Here is a 22163-nt window from a genome sequence, read left to right on the forward strand (position 1 = left end):
GGAAGCAACAAATTCTGGAAGATCAGCAAACTTTTGCGTAACAAGTGTAAATATAATCCTCCCCTCAAAGTCGGCGAGTCCCTTATCGTCTCACCTGTAGGGAAAGCCGGTATACTAGCCGAAAAGTTTGTCAACGCTCACTTGAATACACTGCCAGGTGATTACGCTACCAATGTAGCTGTAGAGGAGGCCGTACAGGAGATTTCTCGTCACCAGGACCTAAACAACGATGGTAGCACATACGCCAAACCCAAAGAAGTTCGTACCATTATCCACCAGCTAAAAGCGAAGAAATCACCGGGGAAGGATGGTGTACGCAACATCGTACTCAAGAACTTCTCACGCAAGGGAATCGTCTTTTTGACAAGGTTAGTGAATGCTTGTATCAAATTGTCGTACTTTCCAGAGGCTTGGAAATGTGCTACTGTCATTCCCATAGCAAAGCCCAACAAAGACGTAACAGACCCAGGAAATTATAGGCCTATCAGTTTACTCAACACTATGAGCAAAATTTTGGAACGAGTGATCCTCAACAGATTGAACCGACACCTTGAGACAAGTGGATTGATTCCAAATGAACAATTTGGATTTAAAAGCGGCCATTCCACAACACACCAGTTGATGAGGGTTTCAAAAACCATTCGTAATGCTTTTGCGAACAAAAAGTCGGCAGGAATGGTGCTTCTCGACATAGAAAAGGCCTACGACTCCGTGTGGCATGAGGCTCTAGTGTATAAACTTCATCGGAGCAGATGTCCTATATATCTTGTCAAGATGTTATACTCCTTCCTCAAAGGTAGAACGTTTAAAGTATCGGTAAATGGTAGTCTATCCAATGAGTACGACGTTCCTTTTGGTGTGCCGCAAGGGTCGGTGCTCAGTCCAACCCTGTACAACGTGTTTACTTCGGATATCGTTATGATTGATGGAGTGGTATATACTTTCTTCGCCGACGATACAGGATACCTGGTGGTCGATAAAGATCCGGAGATCATAACCACTCATCTACAAGCAGCTGAAAATTCTCTGGAAGAATTCCAAAGAAAATGGCGTATTAAGGTAAACCCTACTAAAACACAAGCAATATTCTTCACCAAGAAACGAGCACAAAAACATCTTCCGTCAAGACAAATAACTGCCGGAGGAGTATTAGTTCCCTGGAGCAACGAAGTCAAATACCTCGGAGTGAACTACGACAAAAAACTTATATTCGACAAACACGTGAACTACAGCATTCAAAAATGCGGTAAACTCATTCGATGCTTATATCCCTTGATAAACCGGCGTTCGAGATTGCGATTGAACAACAAAATGTTACTATACAAAACAATATTTCGGGCTATCCTCGTTTACGGCGCTCCGGCTTGGCGTGATTGTGCAGCTAGTCATCGGAAACGGATCCAGCGGATGCAGAATAAAATCTTAAAGATGATACACAACCTGAATCCATACTTTCCTACAGACGAGCTCCATCGTTTGGCTAAAATAGATAGAATTGATGAATTCATAGAAAAAAATGTGAACAAATTTGGAAACTTCCTGTGTAATGTCAGGAAATCCACTTATTCAAAATCTGTTGACTCTGTGATAATAGTTAGTAAGTTAAAAAAAACATAAGTTATTACTACTGAGGTTTTTTTTCTAACTTAATTTTTCCTCACTTGCTTAAAAATCTTTAATTGAAACCTAAATACTCATAAACTGAAATGCTGAAATCACAGATGAAAGGTAACAAAACACTGTACAGAATATTATAGTAGGCTAAGCACTTATCGACGAATGAATAAAATAAAAATTAAATAAATTAAAAATTTTATAATGCGCGAAGTTAGGACACATGACGGTACTAATTATTGGAACGATTAATTGAGATGCGGTTTTCACTGAGTGAAAGCTGTTGAGTATTCCTTTTAGCTATGAAGGTTTTCTTTTAACCTGCGCTTAATGGGGAAATGTCATTAACAGTATAATGAAAAAATTAATTTCCCTATACTAATTTGCATTCAAACTTGAAACGGCTTTTCCTAAATCAGTTTTAATCCAAATGAGCTTAAATTTTCAGAGGACACTCAGAACATGGTAAAGAATCAGATGAGCACTGTGGAGCAAAATCGATTTTTTGAACCACCCTAATACATATTTTTGCCACCTATTTGCCGTAGAATATGGAGAATTTCTTCATCAGAAAGGTAAGAAGCTTACCAATTTTGATGAAATTAGACAAGAAATCGAAGCGGAAACTGATCGCGTGACAGGAAGTAACAAGGGTATTTCGACCATTCCAATTAACCTTCGGGTATATTCTCCGCATGGTGAGTACAATGGCTGTGTGATATATATTATTGCGAAATGAAAGGTGTAATTGTTTTTTTTATGCTGAATTTAGTTTTGAACCTTACTCTTATTGATCTGCCTGGTTTGACCAAGGTGCCCATCGGAGATCAACCAGCAGATATTGAAAACCAAATCAAAGGGATGATTTTTCAATTCATTCGGAAGGAAACATGCTTAATTCTGGCCGTTACCCCAGCCAACACTGATTTGGCCAATTCAGATGCTCTTAAGTTGGCAAAAGAAGTTGACCCACAAGGTGTGCGAACGATTGGTGTTATCACAAAGCTAGATTTAATGGACGAGGGAACTGATGCTCGGGATATCTTAGAAAACAAACTGTTGCCGTTACGCCGTGGCTACATTGGTGTTGTGAATCGTTCACAAAAGGACATTGAAGGTCGGAAAGACATCCACGCAGCGCTCAGCGCGGAGCGTAAATTTTTCCTGAGTCATCCGAGCTACAGACACATTGCCGATCGATTAGGAACGCCTTTCCTGCAGAAAGTGTTAAACCAACAATTGACCAATCACATCCGGGATACTCTTCCTGGATTACGAGATCGTCTTCAGAAGCAATTGCTGACCTTAGAGAAAGATGTGGAGCAATTTAAGCATTTCCGACCAGATGATCCAAGCATCAAAACAAAGGCTATGCTACAGTGAGTTGAAATTCGTTTTGCTAGTTGATAAGCATGTTTTTCATGTTTTTTTTATTTCTACAGAATGATACAGCAACTGCAGTCCGACTTTGAACGAACCATCGAAGGATCTGGCTCGGCTTTAGTCAACACAAACGAGCTATCTGGTGGAGCCAAAATCAACCGGATATTCCACGAACGGTTGCGATTTGAAATAGTGAAAATGTCTTGCGATGAAAAAGAATTGCGTAGGGAAATCTCGTTCGCGATTCGCAACATTCATGGTATTCGAGTGGGGTTGTTCACTCCAGACATGGCTTTCGAAGCCATAGTTAAGAAACAAATTTCGCAATTGAAGGAACCCATTTTGAAGTGCATAGATTTGACTGTTCAAGAACTGTCCAATGTTGTAAGAATTTGCACAGATAAGGTAAGCTGGACAGTCTCCGGTTTTGTTATATACACCTAAAACTATACTATTTTTTCTAGATGGCTCGTTATCCTCGGCTCCGAGACGAAACCGAACGTATTATAACAACTCACATAAGAAATTGCGAACAACGAGCCAAAGAGCAACTTTTGCTGATGATTGACTACGAACTCGCGTACATGAACACCAATCATGAGGATTTCATCGGATTCGCAAAGTGAGTTTAGGTTATATTTAAATATGTTTGCGTATATTCAATTGTATATATTATATTGAATTTTGTCATTCGCCAGCGCTCAAAACAAGACAGAAAGTGCAGCAAAGACAGGGACACGCAGTCTTGGAAACCAAGTGATACGCAAAGGGCACATGTGCATTCAAAACTTAGGAATAATGAAAGGTAACAGTATTTGAATTAAATTCGACCAAAGGTTGTTGTTATATTCATATTCATTCGCTTAGTGTATTTTTCTGTACTGTTTTCGATCTCATATCAGCCCGAAATGGTTCAATACTATTTGTATGAAAATATGATAAAATGTCAAGAAATCTCGTTCAACTTTCCAAAAGGTCTATATCTAACAGTTCACTCATTCCGAGAAAAACAATGTTAAAGGTTTGCGGAACATTTTTCGAAAGTGTTTCAAACATTATTGTTACATTGGACGTTTTGCATGCACGTCCAATGTAACATTTCAACTTAATTTTATCAATTTTGTACATCGACCATTTTGATGTTTTCTAATTTTCTCTGGCCATAGGTAAAATATTAGAGCGAGTGTTCATGTAGCATGTAGATTAGTCTATACTTTATTATTTGCAACATCTTGCCTGAAATTGTTACTTAGGTCCTTTTGGTAAGTTAAGCAAAAAATACTTCTTTAAGGTGAAGGTGGGTTGAGTACCAAAACAAAGCTTTGATAGTATTGGTACAATACAAACTTTCATATACTGTAGTAGTATTGGTGTCGTATTTATAAAAAACAAAGAATATTAGTAGGGTGGTTCAAAAAACGACCCAGCACCACCACGCTGACTCGATTCCGTCCCATGCTCCGAGTCCTCAAAAAACCGATTTGAACAAAAACTGGTTGAGCGCAAGCCGGTTCAAGTTTGAATGAAAACTAGAATGGGAAACTAAACCTTTTATTACACTGGCTACGGCGTTTTCCCTCCAAACGCTGGCGAAAAGAGAACCCACATAGCTGACTGTGGGCTTCGTGGCCGTGCGGTTAGCGACGCCAATCGTCCAGACGCATGTGCTAGGGAGTGTGGGTTCGATTCCCGCCCGGTAAGGAGGAAACTATTCGTGATCGAAAAAGTCTCCACCGGTCCACTGGGTGTTATATGCCCTGTCCGTTGTCTCTAGGTGTTAAATGTTCAGTCTGTACGACCTCTGGTCGAAGACGGTGTCCTGTCTTTTTTTAATGAAAGCAACATTCCAGAGACTTCAGTGAACGAAAACCGCACCGCAGGAAAGATCCATTGATTACGTAACGCAAATATAGCATTTTATACTCCACTCACCCTTATGTCACACTTTTTGTATGCAGTATCTGCCCCTGGTACGATAGTGTAGACTAGACTAGACTAGAAGTATCTGCCCCTGGTGCGATAGATATCACAGACAAATTCTGGGTATTTTGTTGAATTGCACGTTTCACTGATGCCTTATGAGAAGCCTAATTATCATGCGAAAGAATCGCAACCTCGATTAAAATCGACTCCCAACTATTGGAACGACCATTCAATATGGATTGTCTATGGAGTTGAAGCTCTTAAATATTTCATCCAGTCATATGGTCTCCCCCCTCGCCATCGCCCAATGACGGAGTGTCAGAATCAGAATAATGTTAAATTCAACCTCGCCATATCAACTGTCATACAAACCTGAAACGACCTGCGCACGGTAAGCCTCTATTCAAACCAGCCCAAACCATTGGATGACACCCAAATTATAAATCATAATCAACTGAGCGTGGCGAAGCAAAATTATTTTTTGAGCCACCCTAATTATTAGTTTGCTGCTGCCGGTGCCGGTGCACCGCGGTGTTTACATTCGCTCCGCGATCAGTTTTTAATCGTTTTTTTCGGGCAAAACTAGCAGTTTATACTAAGTTTTCGGTTCAAATAAGTGACTGATTTCAAAAAGTGGTGTTTAATTTGCATTCTATCAACATTTCGGGCTACTCATGTGCGGAGCAGTGAGTAAAAACTTGATTTTTCCAATGACCTTTGAGAAGAAGTGAAGTGCAGTGATGAACCCATCAAATCGCGAACGGCTATTAAATTGGCACGAAACTGCTGATTTATGCTACAATTCGAGCCGGAATACATAGGATTCATTGAAGAAACATGTTCATTATCACGGGAAGTAAGGAAATATGCTGTGAACAGGTTAGTAATTTGAATATTAAACTTTTGTTCGGTGCTGTTCGATGCATTCGAATGTTGGTGGGAGAGGAGTGCGGGAGGTGTGGGGTTGGCCCCTGGAAGGTCCGGTGCCATATTGGCTGCCATCGTGGTACTCTTCCAACTATGTCCTTAACACTTATTGACGAATAAAGGTTGCATGAAGAAGAAGAAGTCGAAGGATGATATTTGAAAGAAAATGCACGGGAAATCAAACGGATTTTTTTAAGCCATTCTCAAAAATTCTAGAATGTATTTATATATATCTAATTAAAAACTGTTAGCAGTATGGGGTTGGATTATTCTTATATTGTATAATAAAAACATTATTTCGATTTTGAATTTTATTTTGTGATGTTGCACTTTCTACATAGTATAAGTAAAATCCAACCCCGTACTGCTCACCGTTTTTAAAAGTTTAAAAAATCCGTATGCTTTGCCGTGCATTTTTTTTTTCAAATGTCCTTCGACTTCTTTTTCTTTATGCAATTTTGGTGGACTTTTTTTGTCTTTATTTGAACGTGCAACCGCCAGTAGGCATAACGGAGCCGCTAAATAGTTGATTTTTTAGCTACAACATTGGATTATAGTAAGATTCAAAACCTTGTTCGGAATCTGACAATGATTATCCTTTCCTTCATAGTTTCCTCAGAGCACATAGTGAGCCTAGACGCTTAGTAGGAAGTTAACTCAACAATGCCTGGGAGCGTGTTTACCTTGTAAGCCTGATAGTAGAAGAATTGGACTTAACGGCATTCTGTGTTCTCCAAAGTACGGCCAAGGGACTCCACTCAGTCCTGGAATCTCAAGCTTCATGCTACTTTCTAATGCGGCGTTTAGAAAGTTATGCCTTGCTGGGCTAAGATTAAAACGTTCCATTTTCCAATTCGTGCTAGTTTTTTCGCGCTAAAGATCGTTACCGTTAAACTGCCGTCCCAAGCGTAGTTGTCCCATGTGATATTTAAGCGATATGCCCTTCTCGCTACCCTGGCGGTCACCAAAAGTAGCCATCAATGTACTTAAGAACTAAAACGGAATGATAGTAAGTCTATTCATAATGATCAGTCCGTAATATTTCACAGTCGGTTTCTCGAACCGACCTTCTTGGTCAACAGACGCTCGATTAGTGGGATAGTGCGCTTTGAACGGCAAACATACATCTTTTATTATAATAGAAGGTTAACATAATCCACTGTCAAACCCCACCAACGCCTAGACAGCTGCGCAGGTCACGCTGACCCTTATCTGATGTTAGAACGACAACAGTGCCCAGGCTACACCACCACCGTTGAATTGTGATTTTTTGAGCTTGTGAGCACCAGGGATATGTTGGATGCTCCTTTCCGGATGTCCATGTCCTTCACCATTTCGTATAGTCCTTAAGATTGGCTAATAGGGACGTGAGATTGTTTGAATGAAATGAGAAAAAATCTATGATACCATTTGAGTTACATGGTCCACGCACGTGAGAAATGTCAAAATTGGTTAACCTCACCACGTCATTCTATCCATAAAATAGGCCAGTCTACTCGCAGAGATTACTTATGCTTTGAACCATAGGGTTTGAATGATATTCTTTATTGAGAAGCAGAAAACTTATTGGCATTCGTCTCATCAGAAAATTTTAAATATGTGTCTTACAGGTGGTTCTCGGCCGTACTGGTTTGTTTTAACATCGGAGAACATTTCCTGGTTCAAGGACGAGGATGAAAAGGAGAAGAAGTATATGCTACCACTTGATGGACTTAAGCTCAGAGATATCGAGCAAGGATTCATGTCTCGTCGACATACGTTTGCATTGTTTAATCCTGATGGTCGCAATGTCTACAAGGTAGGTTTTATGCTACTGAAACAAGTTTTTTCTCTTCAAATATTATATTGCTTCCTTCATCTAACTACAGGATTATAAACAATTGGAGTTATCGTGTGAAAGCACTGACGATGTCGACTCGTGGAAGGCATCATTTTTACGTGCTGGTGTATACCCAGAGAAGGATTCATCGGCAAATGGCGAAGATGTAAGTATTTTTTTTGTGTTTGGCTATACAAAGGTACCCGACATGTATTAGGTTTTGAGCGTTCGTCATCATGTTGGGCCGCTAAGGTGCTAAACTGCCGTAATCTGAAAAAGTGACGTATAGGCCATTTTCCGAAAATGGTGTTAACGAGTTGTACTCATCTAGCTCCATAACAAAAAAATGTAAAACACATAGGTTGTAATTTGGCGCATACGTCACTTTTCCAGATTAAAGCTCTACTGTGCCCATTCAATTGGGTATTGAAAGTTCAAATTGAAATAAATGGTAATGATTTTAGTAAAATAACTTACCCACTCAAAGCAACCAGATTTATTTTGTTTAAAGAACAGTCGATTAAAAAATGCTCAAAAAAACAATTCTATTTAAGTATTTTTAGGGTTGGTTGTATAAATACTGTCCAATGAGCAGCTTGAAGTAAGTAGCTAGAAGTTTCTCACGTCCTGCTCGTTCTTTTTGTAACAAATGGACTTGAGCGGGATGGAAATCACTTCGAGCTACTTCAAGCTGCTAATTGGAAAGCACTATACACAACGCTGTCAGCATCTCAGCGCTTCTTGCTGTGTGCGAAAACCAATCAAAAGTTAACTGTAAAACTAAAAGATAAAAGTACGAATAAAATGTCTACAAAATTATTTTTGGTAACCGTGAGGCCGGATCAAATGTTATTTTCTCCTTCTGTTCACATCAACCCCTTCCCTTTTAAAATTTCTTGTCCGAATTTGATTTCTTAATGAAGGAATTTAAACATTTTTTTGGAAAAATAATAGAATATTATATGTTGGAATTGTACAAAAAATAGAAAATGGACTGGAAAATGGACGTAGTTCGGCTACGTGCCAGGTGCTGGCAATTTGGTTTCATCAGTACAACGGAGGTCCTTCGTAGCTTAGTAGGGAAAGCACCTGTCTAGCGTACTGGTTTCGTGGGATCAAACCCAACCGAAGGGAGTGGTTACCCTCCAATACCTTTTCCGAACTAAATCTATCACATGTTGTGCATATGCATAAATCAAGTTTCAGATATAGTAATTAATTTCCATTCCGGGTCGTTAAATACCCGGAACATAAAATATTTTTCTTTCCCACAAAATTCTTCAGAAACTAATGTTTTTAATGATTTTATCCTATTATATATTTGTTTACATTTAACATACATATAAGAATAAAACAATATTTCCCGACCTCATGTAAGATAGTGTTAGCTATTTGCTTCCCACTTACTGGAGATGATACTGAAACATATTTCTTTATCAACCATTAGCCCTCCATTGAGTGGTATACTGCCGCTAACCGCTTTTATACCTACTCGTTTTCTTTCTATGATAAGCGTGGTGTAGACAGGATCGTAGTTCGTGTGATAATCAACCTGCGAGTCCCAGCTCGCCTCTTTATTTATTCATGCGTTAAAGAATAGGAGCTTATTTATTGTAGACAATAGTTAATTTTATATAGGCAATAATTATTGCATCTGCATCTTATCGTTTTAATGTTGGTATACACCACAGTTCTTCCCCCTTAGGAACTTTTTAGTCTATCTCAGAACTGTACGAATACACATTACTACACAAATCATTATTCCGATTGCAAATAGGTAAACAGCCATTGCACTAAATATACGTTCTAGCGTCAAGCAGTAGCTTTTACATGGATACGCTATACTATTAAAAATGAAAATAATCTTAATCACTTCAGCCATTTGGCTTCCACAAATATCACGCTCAATCAACAATCGCATCGCCAAGCAGGTGAAAATGATGTCACTAGTTAACGCAACATCTCGACAGCTATAAAAAACTCTCATATTCCTCCACGTTTCTTTTACGGGCAATGTTTGTTGGCCATCTATCGATGGTCCTGAGTACTCGTTCAATCCGTTCTTCATAGCCTTTACAATAGTAATGGTACGTAATGGTCAGGTTAAGTGCACAGTAGTCCCAATAGTTTGCCCTTCTCTCACACCTATAAAAACAGAGAAATAAATGCTTTCAGTTGTGTTTCAAAAATATGTTCTTCAAACTTTGTCTTATTAGTACGATAAAATTTTGTCAATTAATCTACACAGATTCACTCAAGATACTATCTCTCGTCTCACAAAGAAATGCATTTGCATGGCACATAAATATAGCAAGTTACTACTCTCCAGTCGTCAGATGTCCAACCTTGGTCCAACCTATTCACAAAAAAATGTGCACTTCTACACCACAAAGGTAATAAAAAAAACTACAGACAATTCGTCGTCGCTATGCCTACACCACACGAGTCAGTAAAACTTCACTACGTTCGCCAGTTTTGATTAGAAACACTTCAATTGAACAGGCCACCAATAATCTGCTGCTTTCGCTGACAATTATCAAGAAGATCGTCCAGCACGAGTTATGAGCATAAGCTATTCTCCATTGCCCTAAGTGATATGGCAGCACATGTCACCATCCAATGATTATGATATTGAATTAATATATCACTATTACCACTTTCACTTCTCATAGGTTTTTAAATTATTTTTTTACATCGAGTTTAGCACGCGTAGGATGTATTTATTCTCGTCGCCACTTTTATATCTACTCGTTTTGATTTACAGGTTTTCTTTCTATGATAAGCGTGGTGTAGACAGGATCGTAGTTCGTGTGATAATCAACCTGCGAGTCCCAGCTCGCCTCTTTATTTATTCATGCGTTAAAGAATAGGAGCTTATTTATTGTAGACAATAGTTAATTTTATATAGGCAATAATTATTGCATCTGCATCTTATCGTGATTGTATGTCATACCCCAGAAACCCATTGCCCAGAAAGTGATTCCCCAGAAATTAATTCCCCTGAATGCACTACTCCCCAGAAAACCATTCCCCAGAATACCACAATCCCCAGAATGCCCCTATCCCCCGAAAGACATTTCCCAGAATGCCTCCATTCCCGAAAGACATTCCCCAGAATGTCCTAATCCCCAGAATACCATACCCCAGAATGCACCATTTCCTAGCTTAGACTAATTTATTATTATTTAATCAGACTAAGGCCGAAGTGGCCTGTGCGGTATATAAGAGTCTTCTCCATTCGGCTCGGTCCATAGCTACACGTCGCCAACCACGCAGTCTACGGAGGGTCCGCAAGTCATCTTCCACCTGATCGATCCACCTTGCCCGCTGCGCACCTCGCCTTCTTGTGCCCGTCGGATCGTTGTCGAGAACCATTTTCACCGGGTTACTGTCCGACATTCTGGCTACGTGCCCGGCCCATCGCAGTCGTCCGATTTTCGCGGTGTGAACGATGGATGGTTCTCCCAACAGCTGATGCAATTCGTGGTTCATTCGCCTCCTCCACGTACCGTCCGCCATCTGCACCCCACCATAGATGGTACGCAGCACTTTCCTTTCGAAAACACAAGTGCGCGTTGGTCCTCCACGAGCATCGTCCATGTCTCGTGTCCGTAGAGGACTACCGGTCTAATTAGCGTTTTGTAGATTGTCAGTTTGGTACGGCGGCGAACTATATTCGATCGGAGCGTCTTGCGGAGTACGTACGATTTCCAGCCACTATGCGTCTCCGAATTTCTCTGCTGGTATCATTTTCGGCAGTCACCAGTGAGCCCAAGTACACAAATTCTTCTACCACCTCGATTTCGTCACCACCGATGCAAACTCGCGGTGGGTGGCTCACATGTCTTCTCTTGAACCTCTTCCTATCATGTACTTCGTCTTCGACGTGTTGATGACTAGTCCGATCCGCTTAGCTTCCCTCTTCAGTCTGATGTAGGCTTCCTCCATCTTCTCAAAGTTACGTGCCATAATATCTATGTCGTCGGCGAAACCAAATAGCTGGACGGACTTATTGAAAATTGTACCACTCGTGTTAATACTTGCTCTTCGTATTACCCCTTCCAAAGCGATGTTGAATAGCAAACACGAAAGACCATCACCTTGCCGTAACCCTCTGCGGGTTTCGAAGGGACTCGAGAATGCCCCTGAAACTCGAACTACGCACATCACTCGATCCATCGTCGCTTTGATCAACCGTGTCAGTTTATCCGGAAAGCCGTGTTCGTGCATTAGCTGCCATAGCTGGTCCCGATCGATTGTATCATATGCGGCTTTGAAGTCGATGAATAGATGATGTGGGCACGTTGTATTCGCGGCATTTCTGCAGTACTTGGCGAATGGCGAACACCTGGTCCGTGGTGGAGCGTTCGCCCATAAAACCCGCCTGGTACTGCCCCACGAACTCCCTTGCAGTTGGTGCTAGTCGACGGCATAAAATTTGGGAGAGTACCTTGTAGGCGGCGTTCAGCAATGTGATTGCGCGGTAGTTGCTACAATCCAGCTTATCGCCCTTTTGTAGATGGGACACACGACACCTTCCATCCACTCCTGCGGCAAAACTTCCTCCTCCCAAATCTTGGTAATGACCCAGTGCAGCGCTCTAGCCAGTGCCTCACCACCGTGTTTAAATAGCTCTCCTGGTAGTTGGTCAACCCCAGGGGCTTTGTTGTTCTTCAGCCGGCCAATCTCCTCCTGGATTTCCTGGAGATCCGGAGCCGGTAGAATTATGTCCTGCGCGCGTTCTCCCAGGTCCATCACCATACCGCCATCTTCGTCTGCCACATCGCCATTCAGGTGTTCTTCGTAGTGCTGCCGCCACCTTTGGATCACCTCACGCTCGTTCGTAAGAAGGTTCCGTTTATGTCCTTACACATATCAGGCTGTGGCACGTGGCCCTTACGTGAACGGTTTAACTTCTCATAGAACTTTCGTGTGTTATTAGCGCGGTACAGTTGCTCCGTTTCTTCACGGTCTCGATCTTCCTGCTGGCGCTTTTTCCTCCGGAAAATCGAGTTTTGTCTGTTCCGCGCCTGTTTATATCGTGCCTCGTTCGCCCTCGTGCGATGTTGCAGCAATCTCGCCCATGCTGCATTCTTCTCTTCCACTAACTGCTCCACATTCGCCGTCATACCAGTCGTTTCTCTGATCCGGGGGCACCGTGCCAAGTGCAGCGGTTGCGGTGCTACCAATGGCGGATCGAATATCTCTCCAGCCATCTTCAAGAGACGCTGCGCCTAGCTGCTCTTCCGTTGGAAGTGCCACTTCCAGCTGCTGCGCGTATTCTTGGGCTAGTCTACCATCTTGTAGCCGCCCAATGTTAAGCCGCGGCGTCCGACTTCGACGCGTGTTGTACACCGTCGAAAGTTTTGAGCGCAGGCATACTGCAACGAGGTAGTGGTCGGATTCAATATTCGCACTGCGGTAAGTGCGGACGTTCGTGATGTCGGAGAAGAATTTACCATCGATTAGAACGTGGTCGTTTTGGTTTTCCGATTCTTGGTTGGGTGATCTCCATGTGGCCTTGTGGATATTTTGCGGGGAAAGAAGTCTACCATTCCGCGGGAGGCTGCAAAGTTTATGCATCGTTGGCCGTTGTCGTTCGATACGGTATGCAGACTATCCAGTCCGATGACCGGTCTATACAATTCCTCCCTTCCTACCTGTGCGTTCGTGTCACCGATGTCGATTTTGACGTCTTGCAGTGGGCATCCATCGTATGTTTGCTCCAGCTGTGCATAGAACGCTTCTTTCTCGTCGTCGGGTCTCCCTTCGTGTGGGCAGTGCACGTTGATGATGCTATAGTTGAAGAAACGGCCTTTAATCATCAGCTTGCACATCCTTGCGTTGATTGGCTGCCACCCAATCACGCGTTGGCGCATCTTACCCAGCACTATGAAGCCGGTTCCCAGCTCGTTGGTGGTGCCACAGCTTTGGTAGAAGGTAGCCGCTCGATGCCCGCTTTTCCACACTTTCTGTCCTGTCCAGCAAATCTCCTGCAGCGCCACGACGTCGAAGTTGCGGGGATGTAATTCATCGTAGATCATCCTGTCGCAACCTGCGAAACCTAGCGACTTGCAATTCCATGTTCCAAGCTTCCAATCGTGATCCTGTATTCGTCGCCTAGGTCTTTGCCGATTATATCGAGTCGCATTATCTCTTATATTGTTCGTAATGATTGGTTTTCTAGGCGGCTTATTGGGCCAGCGCAAACCTCCTGTCTCGTCGGAGGGCCGTCGTGTCAGGGCTGTTTAGCGTCCCACCTAACACCAGGACTTGGGCTTGTGCGCTTTGAGCGGCACACGGTCGCTTTGGTGGGGCCTACTTGCGGATACATGCAGCTTTTTATAGAGGTTTAACAGGGCCCACTGTCAAACCCCACCACATCCTAGGCAAGCCCCACAACTCGCAGATGGCCTGGGGAGGGATCGTCAAGCCCTTGGACATAGTCCCTGCTGCTTAGACTAAATACTTCGTAAAATTCCGGGCAAATGCGTACTTTTAAAGAATGAGTCATCTACTCTTTTGCCTTATTCCGGGCAAATGCATACTTTTGAAGAAGGAGTCATCTACTCTTTTGCTTCATCCCGGGCAAATGCGTACTTTTAAAGAAGAAGTAATTTACTCTTCTTCCTTTTTTTCCTGGCAAATTAGCATTAGCATTAGCATTGAGCATTTCGCACAAATTCGTAGGTGGTACAAGCCAAGACTATTGTATGAGAGTAGCAACACATTCATCCGTTACAACAGATATTGATTTGGGACTAATCGCTATCTCTTAGATGGAAGCAATGCACTCTCCAATAGTCGAGATCTGTCCTGGCCACGTCCTTGCGAATGCTGAGGAAGGGGAAGGATGGTTAGTTGGACACCTACTTAAGAAAGATGCAGAGAACTCTACGACCTCTCATAGGTGCCACGGGAGGTTTTTGGATTGTTAGTGTTGAAGGTTTAACAGTAGGAATCGTTCTGGTAGAACGTGAAACACAGAAAGAACTAAGATAGAAATACAAAGTAGGAAAGGGACGAGCCTGGAATTGAACCCACGACCTCCTGCTTATAAGGCAGAAGCGGTAGCCACTAGACCATAGCTCGAGCTCGTTTCTGCCTTTTTTCCTGGCAAATGCATACTTTTGAAGAAGTAGTTATCTACTCGTTTGCCTTTTTCCGGGCAAACGCATACTTTTAAAGAAGAAGTCATCTGCTCTTTTGCATTATCCCGGGCAAATGCGTACTTTTAAAGAAGGAGTCATCTACTCTTTTGCATTATCCCGGGCAAATGCGTACTTTTAAAGAAGGAGTCATCTACTCTTTTGCATTATCCTGGGCAAATGCGTACTTTAAAAAAAAATGAGTGATTTACTCTTTTACCTTTTCCGGGCAAATGCATACTTTTGAAGAAGTAGTTATCTACTCGTTTGCCTTTTTCCGGGCAAACACATACTTTTAAAGAAGGAGTCATCTACTCTTTTGTCTTATTCCAGGTAAATACATACTTCTAAAAATGGAAATCATATATTCTTACGACCCATTGCATTTCATACTCTTTTCAACGATTATGCCAAATGGTCATTATGCCAAACGGCTTTATGCCAAACGGTATTATGCCAAATGGCATTATGCCATATGGGCTTCCCCTGATATGAACAACAAGTATAATCCTTCGTATTATATGTGAGCCCTAACAAACATATAAAATAGGCTCCATTCCGGGCAAATGCATGCTTTAAAATAAGACAGCATATGTCGTTTTGCCTTATTCCGGGCAAATGCGTACTTCAATACATATAAGTATTTTTGCATAGAAATATAGTAGGGGGAAAGACGGCTTTGGCAGGTTTTGTTCTATTATTGGCAGGGGGGTTTTTGTCGACCAAATTTTATGAAGTTTGGCCACAATATTCTTTGATATGCAAAGAATGTTTAGGCCAAATTTGAACCTAGTCAGTCATAAAAACCCCCCTGCCAATAATAAAAGAAAACCTGCCAAAACCGTCATTCCCCCTATCTAGTATTTTTAATTTATAGAAATGACAGCGAAAAACATAGTTTCTTAGACTGATACCTTTTTCTGGGGAACGGATCATTCTGGGTTTTTGGTTTCTGGGGAATGGGTCATTCGGGTTTTTTTTTTTCTGGGGAATAGGTCATTCTGGGGATTTCTTTTCGGGGAAATGGTGCATTCTGGGGAATATCATTCTGGAGAATTGGTCGTTCTGGGAAATGGAATTCTGGGAAATACCATTCTGGGGAACTGATTCTGGGGATTGGTATTCTGGGCATTGACATACAACCCTTATCGTTTTAATGTTGGTATACACCACAACCGCAAGTCTAGCACATCTGTATATGGCGTCCATATACAGATATGCTCGACTTGCGGTTAGCGGCAGTATACGGGAATCTAATATTTTTTGTGAAGGTGTTCTATTAACTATCTCCGATATTTTCATGTATGTTCCTCTTTTATTAATTTAATAATAAGCTGATATCGATTGTGCATCACAAAAAACCTTGGCTCCGTATACATGCCTGAGCCTACCAAATAAACGAATTGGAGGTATAAAAATATGATATGAGTTTATCACCTAAGTTGGGTTTCGCGTTCAAAACAAATAGCTTTTGTAATAAGAAAAATCACTGTTTGCGAACCGGAAATGAAACAGTATTTTTCGGGAATCGGGAAATCCCGAATTTTCCTAAATCCCGGGATTTTTTGTCCCGGGATGTCCCTGTATGGAAACTCTACTCTCGACCGATAAGCCGAGGTATAAAACAAGACAAGCAAACATGAATAGAATGTCTCTATTCTGGATCAACTTTATAGTGTCAGTTTTGGAATCTGTTCACCCGAGCAGAAGAAAATAAATCAATGATACCTTCGTGGGCTTTTTGGCTGTGCGGTTAGCGACGTCCATCGTTTAGAGGCATGTGCTAGGAAGTGTGAATTCGATTCCCGGCCCGGTAAGGGGAAACTTTCCGTGATCAAAAAATTCTCCACCGGTCCACTGGGTGTTATGTGTCCTGTCCGTTGTCTCATGTTAGGTGTTAAAGTGTTCAGTCTGTACGACCTCTGGTCGAAGACGGTGTTCCTGTCTTTCTTGTTCTCTTATTAATACCTTACTGTGTAATGAACTAGGTGTACATAAGAGGTAATATATCAAAAGAATAATATCAGCAATGTATTTGCAAAAGGGGTCTCCAGTAGCCTTGCAATCAAGGCGAAGGATTGGCAATCGGGAGAAGGCGAGTTCGATTCTCGGTCCGGATTGAAAATTTTCTCGACCCGCTTGGCATAGTGTATCGATTTTACTTGCCAAACAAGATACATACTCATGCAATGCGGGCATAAAAAAGCTTTCAATGATGACTGAGGAAATGCTAATAGAATACTAAGTTGAAAAGCAGGCCAAGTTTCAGTTGGCATGTAGAGCCATTGAAGAAGAAGAAGAAGAAGATTATAATAAACAATATGATTATTTTAACAATTTATATATATGTTTTATATATTGAAATTTGACTATAGGCTTGTATGTCGAATTCATGAATTCAAAGGAATATATTACTGTTAATTCATACATAATATGATTATTTGAAGAAACATAGCTACGCTCATGGTGGGAACTGAAGTAGGGGTGTTTTATATATTTAATCTTAATTCTATTAATCGACTATTTTCTCTAAAACATGTCTACACACTTTTCGCTTCAAGAACTTTCCCATGGAAGACCGTTTCCTTTCTTCCATGCATTTACTTGGTCGATTGTCAATTAATTGTTGTATTGAAACTGTTGAATTTGTGATAACATCTTCAGATTTGCCATTCATATAAATCAAATGTGATTCCAAAACTGATGAAGCAGACGCTCATTCGACACAAGAAAACGTAACCTCGCCGCCATAGAACATGTTTGGGTGCATAACAAAGATGGCAGAAGTCGCTCTTAATTTATAAATAACGACCATAGACGAGAAGCATATATTTAAGGTTTTTTCGTTCATAACAAGACATGACAAAACATTGTTCTTCACCTGATACAAATGCGAAGTAAGGGCAGATAAATATTTCCCCCACCGACGTTGTGATAAAACGGTTCGTTCTAGTTCAATTGCCATTTAGGACCATGTGTAAAACAAGTATAAATGCGTCACCAGCACCGATGTCCTTACCGTTGGATGTTTTGTCGACAATTATCAGCAACGAACGGAAACACGACTGTCACCAAGTAGAGATTTCAAAGACTTGTGAATGGTTATTTTATGTGCGGATCATTGCCTATTTTTTTGATTCTCAAGGCCGCTTTTTGTTTTTCCCGGACACGTGTACCGGAAGACCATATCACAGAGAGGCAGACGTCTCACTCAACAAATGCTCCATCGTTCACCTTTTGCTTCAAAAATAAACATATTTTAGATGGCTCGGAGATCCATAGTATTATATACCGACCGTCTATGTTCGGCAAACTTATTTATTTATTTGGTCTTCGAGAGGATCGCACAGACTGACTTATTCAAATTTCTTAATCTATTTTTAAAACATTGTTTAGACGTAGTAAAATTAAAACGATCACTGACTATCTTAGAAACCGTTAAACAGGAGCACATCGAATTGTTATACCCATAACTAGTTCTATGTCTGGGAATGATAATAAATTACGATTGTCATAGTTGACGCTGTGGCACGCTTAACGAGATGTCCTGTAGCAAGGCGGTGCAATCCGTATTTGTCTGCAGTACGTCAAAGATAAAAAGTTGCTGCAGGCCTTTCTGCCTGTCTCTATAGTCGGAAAGATGTATAGGGTTGTTGCACGGAAGGTTACGAAGTGCGAAGCGCAGGAAAAATAGAATAGTTTGCGTGGTGTGATACGAAGTCCAAACAGCAGATGCGTATTCCAAAATACGGCGAACTAAACTGCCCCACTCACATATCAGTCCCATAGCGTTTTTTTACAGACTGAGATAATAGCCATTGAAGTTCCAAATCGCAAATTCCATATGAAACTTCAAAAAAATCTAATAAATTGAAACTTCATCGTATCTTGCTGAGTTGTTCATCAATCGATAGATTACCATGGAGCGATTTAGTGTTCATTACGTTAATTCAAATGTGACGTACGTCAAATGTAAAGCACATAACATTGACTTAAGCGCGTACACGTTGGTTAAGTTATTGTTTTGTCGGAATTGAGATATGAGACATGAGACATCTCTGTGTGCTTGAGTGTACCAAATCTAATTTATTTTTTTGCACTTGTCCTTATCCCATTTGCTTCCAACGGGTTGCCTTTAATGGGAAATCCTGTTTCCTACTGAAACATTGTTTCGTATTGAAAATTTGATAGATCGGACAATGGACTCAAAAGAAATAATGGCAAACATATTATTTTTTGTACAAAAAACGCGTAAATAGTCTAGCTATTTTATTGGCATATATTCTCAAGCAACAAGTTGCATTAGAATGGGGATTCTGTCTTATAATTTCATATTGTAAATTGGCTGGTTCGGACTATGGACTTGAAAGTTTTAGCAAAATACTATTTTTCCATAATACACCAGAAAGTCGCCGATACCGCTAGGTGGATTAATCAGGGTTTTTCTTAAATAAATTTTGACTACACCACTGCAAATAAAATTTCGTTATTTAATTGCTGATTTGATTTTTTTTTCTCGTGATGATTCTATTATCCGGAGTGAAAAATAAATCGATACTCCGGATCAGTGACGTTGTCAAAAAAATGGCCCGGAGGGGTGGTGTTTCTGAACATTTTTTTTTCGAAAAAAAAAATCCTTCTGAAAATTTTGTCTCTGGGGGTGGGGGGTTTATGTCCAAAACCACCCCCGTGGCTACTGCTTCGGATAATCGAGTCCGACCTGCATTTGATGTTGTATTTGACTACACCTCTCGTTTAGTCAAGTATGCACCATGTTCTACCAACAGCGGCGCGAACACTCAATTTATTCGACCAACAATATCACACACAAATAACCGAAACACCAACCATCAAAAAATATATGAGGGTTTGTGCGGCTTCACTACAAACGCTCAAACATGTTCGGCGAACCTTGGCTCCGCCTCCGACTACTCAAACCAAAATCAAATCTCTTTTTCCAACTGAGCCTCCAACTGTCAAATAGTTGTTCGAACAACTTCACACACGGTCGAACAAAGGAGCAACCGTAGCATTTTCTTGGGGGTGGAGTCAATGTTGGTCCAACATGTTTGAGCGTGTGTACGCTACATGACGATATCTATTATCGTTTCGGAGTGAAATAATAAATGGCTCTCTGTACAGCTTGATAGATGATAATTTTTATTATCCGCCCGTGATGGCTGATTTTATATTACTTAGGTGCTATTATATGCCTTGTAGGTTTTAATAAAGGGGAACTGTTCCGATCTTCTCACTGAACATATATAGGGTGGGTGTACCAATCGTCGCCATACATAAGAACAACTTTTTTTCAAATAAGTAAGAGGCATGCAGGTCGACTTTATATATCAAGCGAAAGGTTTTACTTCTTGCTCCTTAGAACAGCTGTGAAAACCTCAATAAAATTTGTTATAATCCTCAAAATTGATTAATCCATAATAGACGCATGCACCAATTGTGGCACTATTCTTAATTTTGGTTCCTTATTCGGCAAATCCCATTGTTCTCTTATGGAATTGGCCAAATTGGGACCACTAGTGCGACAACTGGTGCATAGGTCGTCAAAAATTGAGCAAAATCATTTTTTACAATAGGGCAAAGACAAAGGTGCTGTTTGAACGAGATGGCGCCACAACATTCAAAGTAAAATGAATTTCCTTGTATGGACAAATCATCCGTTCTCATCAACTACGCATCGCATCAATATGAAAGCTAGGTCAAAAAGCAACAAATAATTTTTAGATTTTTGTACCCGACTTGTTTTGCAGTTCTAAACAATAAAGAGATTTCATTGTACTCCCATACTAAATTCTAGCTGTATACTTTTAATTTCTTCAATACTGTTCTCCACCTCGTGTGTGTGGAAGGAACATTGAAAGCTTACGATATCGAACAGCAGATCTCACTAGTGTATATACAATATTACATTAATACAAACACGCAGCAACACCACCTGTCGCCTGATAATGGAAATATAGCAATTATACCATCAGGTGTAGTGGCTGTTGTTAACATGTTTTGAAAGGGCCTCAAGCGGATTTTTTGGTAGAATGCAACTGACGATCTCCTATTATGCTTTGCTTGTTTTGGAAGAGATCAAAGGTGTTATCGTATCATATGAACATGCTTTATCGATATGAACTTAGTTTGCGGTGAGTACGATAACTGGTGCTATAGCCACGACTGGTACATCTAGCCTATTCATCTCATCGCGAAACAAAGAAATACATCACCATTTTCGTCGCTTCTCTTTGTCAACATGCGTGCTCACTGAGGTCGTACACATAACATAACACTAAATCAATCAAATACCTTTCCATTGCTTTGTTTTTGATGGGATGAACATAGGAGCCATGAGGTGAAGTCCAGGAGCAGTCCCCCTATCAATCTGTTGAAACTTTCAAGCTATTAATATCTCATTTCTATTTGCATTTCTTATTTTTCCTGCAGGATGAAGGAACAGAGGTTAGTATTGTCTGTAATTTGAAAAGGAATTCGATTATTTTTATTGGATCATTTTTTCGTCTTTGAATGACGCTTATTTAGTACCCAGTTGAACGTAGTAGCACAGACAAACAGACGTAACAGCTAGAACAATTTGCTGAATAATTCATCGTCAGTTACTTTATCACCATCTCGCGTGCATGTTGCACGAAATGATGTTTAGTACGACAATGTCAACAGACGGCGCTAGTATGAATGTCAAATCGAAAGGTAAACGATGGGTGCGCCTCTAGGTGTGAAACAAGTAATCAGTGTAATTTAAAACGATCGGTCAGAGCATGGACGATGGGAATTTCATCAGTGTTACGTCTGTTTGTCTGTGGTAGTAGTAATTCACGAAGAAAGAAAAGAGGGGTTCTGGTATATTTCATTCCGCACATTTTTATTTTTCAATAAGGAAAGAGTTCACAATAACAATAGTCTAAATTATTATTTTACTGCTTTATTATATCGCATCGATTTTATTTCAATATAGAATTTATATTTTAATTGAAAAATAGAGGAAATAAACTTAATTTTATGCTTTCTGTGTTTGAGTTACCATTAGTACCACGTTGTTTACCTTACCGGATCAAACTATCTTAATTTTGGTAACAAATAACTTTAATGATATAAAATGACCAATTTGGCCACGTCCGGAAATGTTTCCGGGAACTTACTTCCCTCAGGGAAAAGGGCGAATTTCGATTAGTTTTGAATCCCATCAAGAATCAAACTTCATGACTTTGAAAGATAAGGCCAACACATGATTTTTGTTTTTTAGTTTTTGGGCACATTGGAGACGTCCGAAAAGGGCCTTCCTTAACCGTGCGCTGTGATGCGCGGTGACAAAGCAAAACCATGCT

General features: G+C 40.7%; 1 protein-coding gene across 3 annotated transcripts in view; it reads left to right on the forward strand.

Moving 5' to 3' along the window:
- The window catches only part of LOC134225174 (dynamin), a 113274-nt gene that overhangs the window by 55717 nt on the left and 35394 nt on the right, over positions 1–22163 (forward strand). For 2 of the 3 annotated variants that reach the window (XM_062705033.1, XM_062705035.1), the window contains exons 3-10: positions 2163–2312; positions 2387–2993; positions 3057–3402; positions 3462–3619; positions 3696–3802; positions 7458–7645; positions 7716–7832; positions 21265–21279. In XM_062705033.1, the coding sequence (XP_062561017.1) occupies positions 2163–2312; positions 2387–2993; positions 3057–3402; positions 3462–3619; positions 3696–3802; positions 7458–7645; positions 7716–7832; positions 21265–21279 (1688 nt within the window). The remainder of the gene's footprint in view (positions 1–2162; positions 2313–2386; positions 2994–3056; positions 3403–3461; positions 3620–3695; positions 3803–7457; positions 7646–7715; positions 7833–21264; positions 21280–22163) is intronic. The other variant, XM_062705034.1, reaches the window with a different exon arrangement.

This window comes from Armigeres subalbatus, chromosome 3, assembly GCF_024139115.2.
Source record: "Armigeres subalbatus isolate Guangzhou_Male chromosome 3, GZ_Asu_2, whole genome shotgun sequence".
NCBI lineage: Eukaryota > Metazoa > Arthropoda > Insecta > Diptera > Culicidae > Armigeres > Armigeres subalbatus.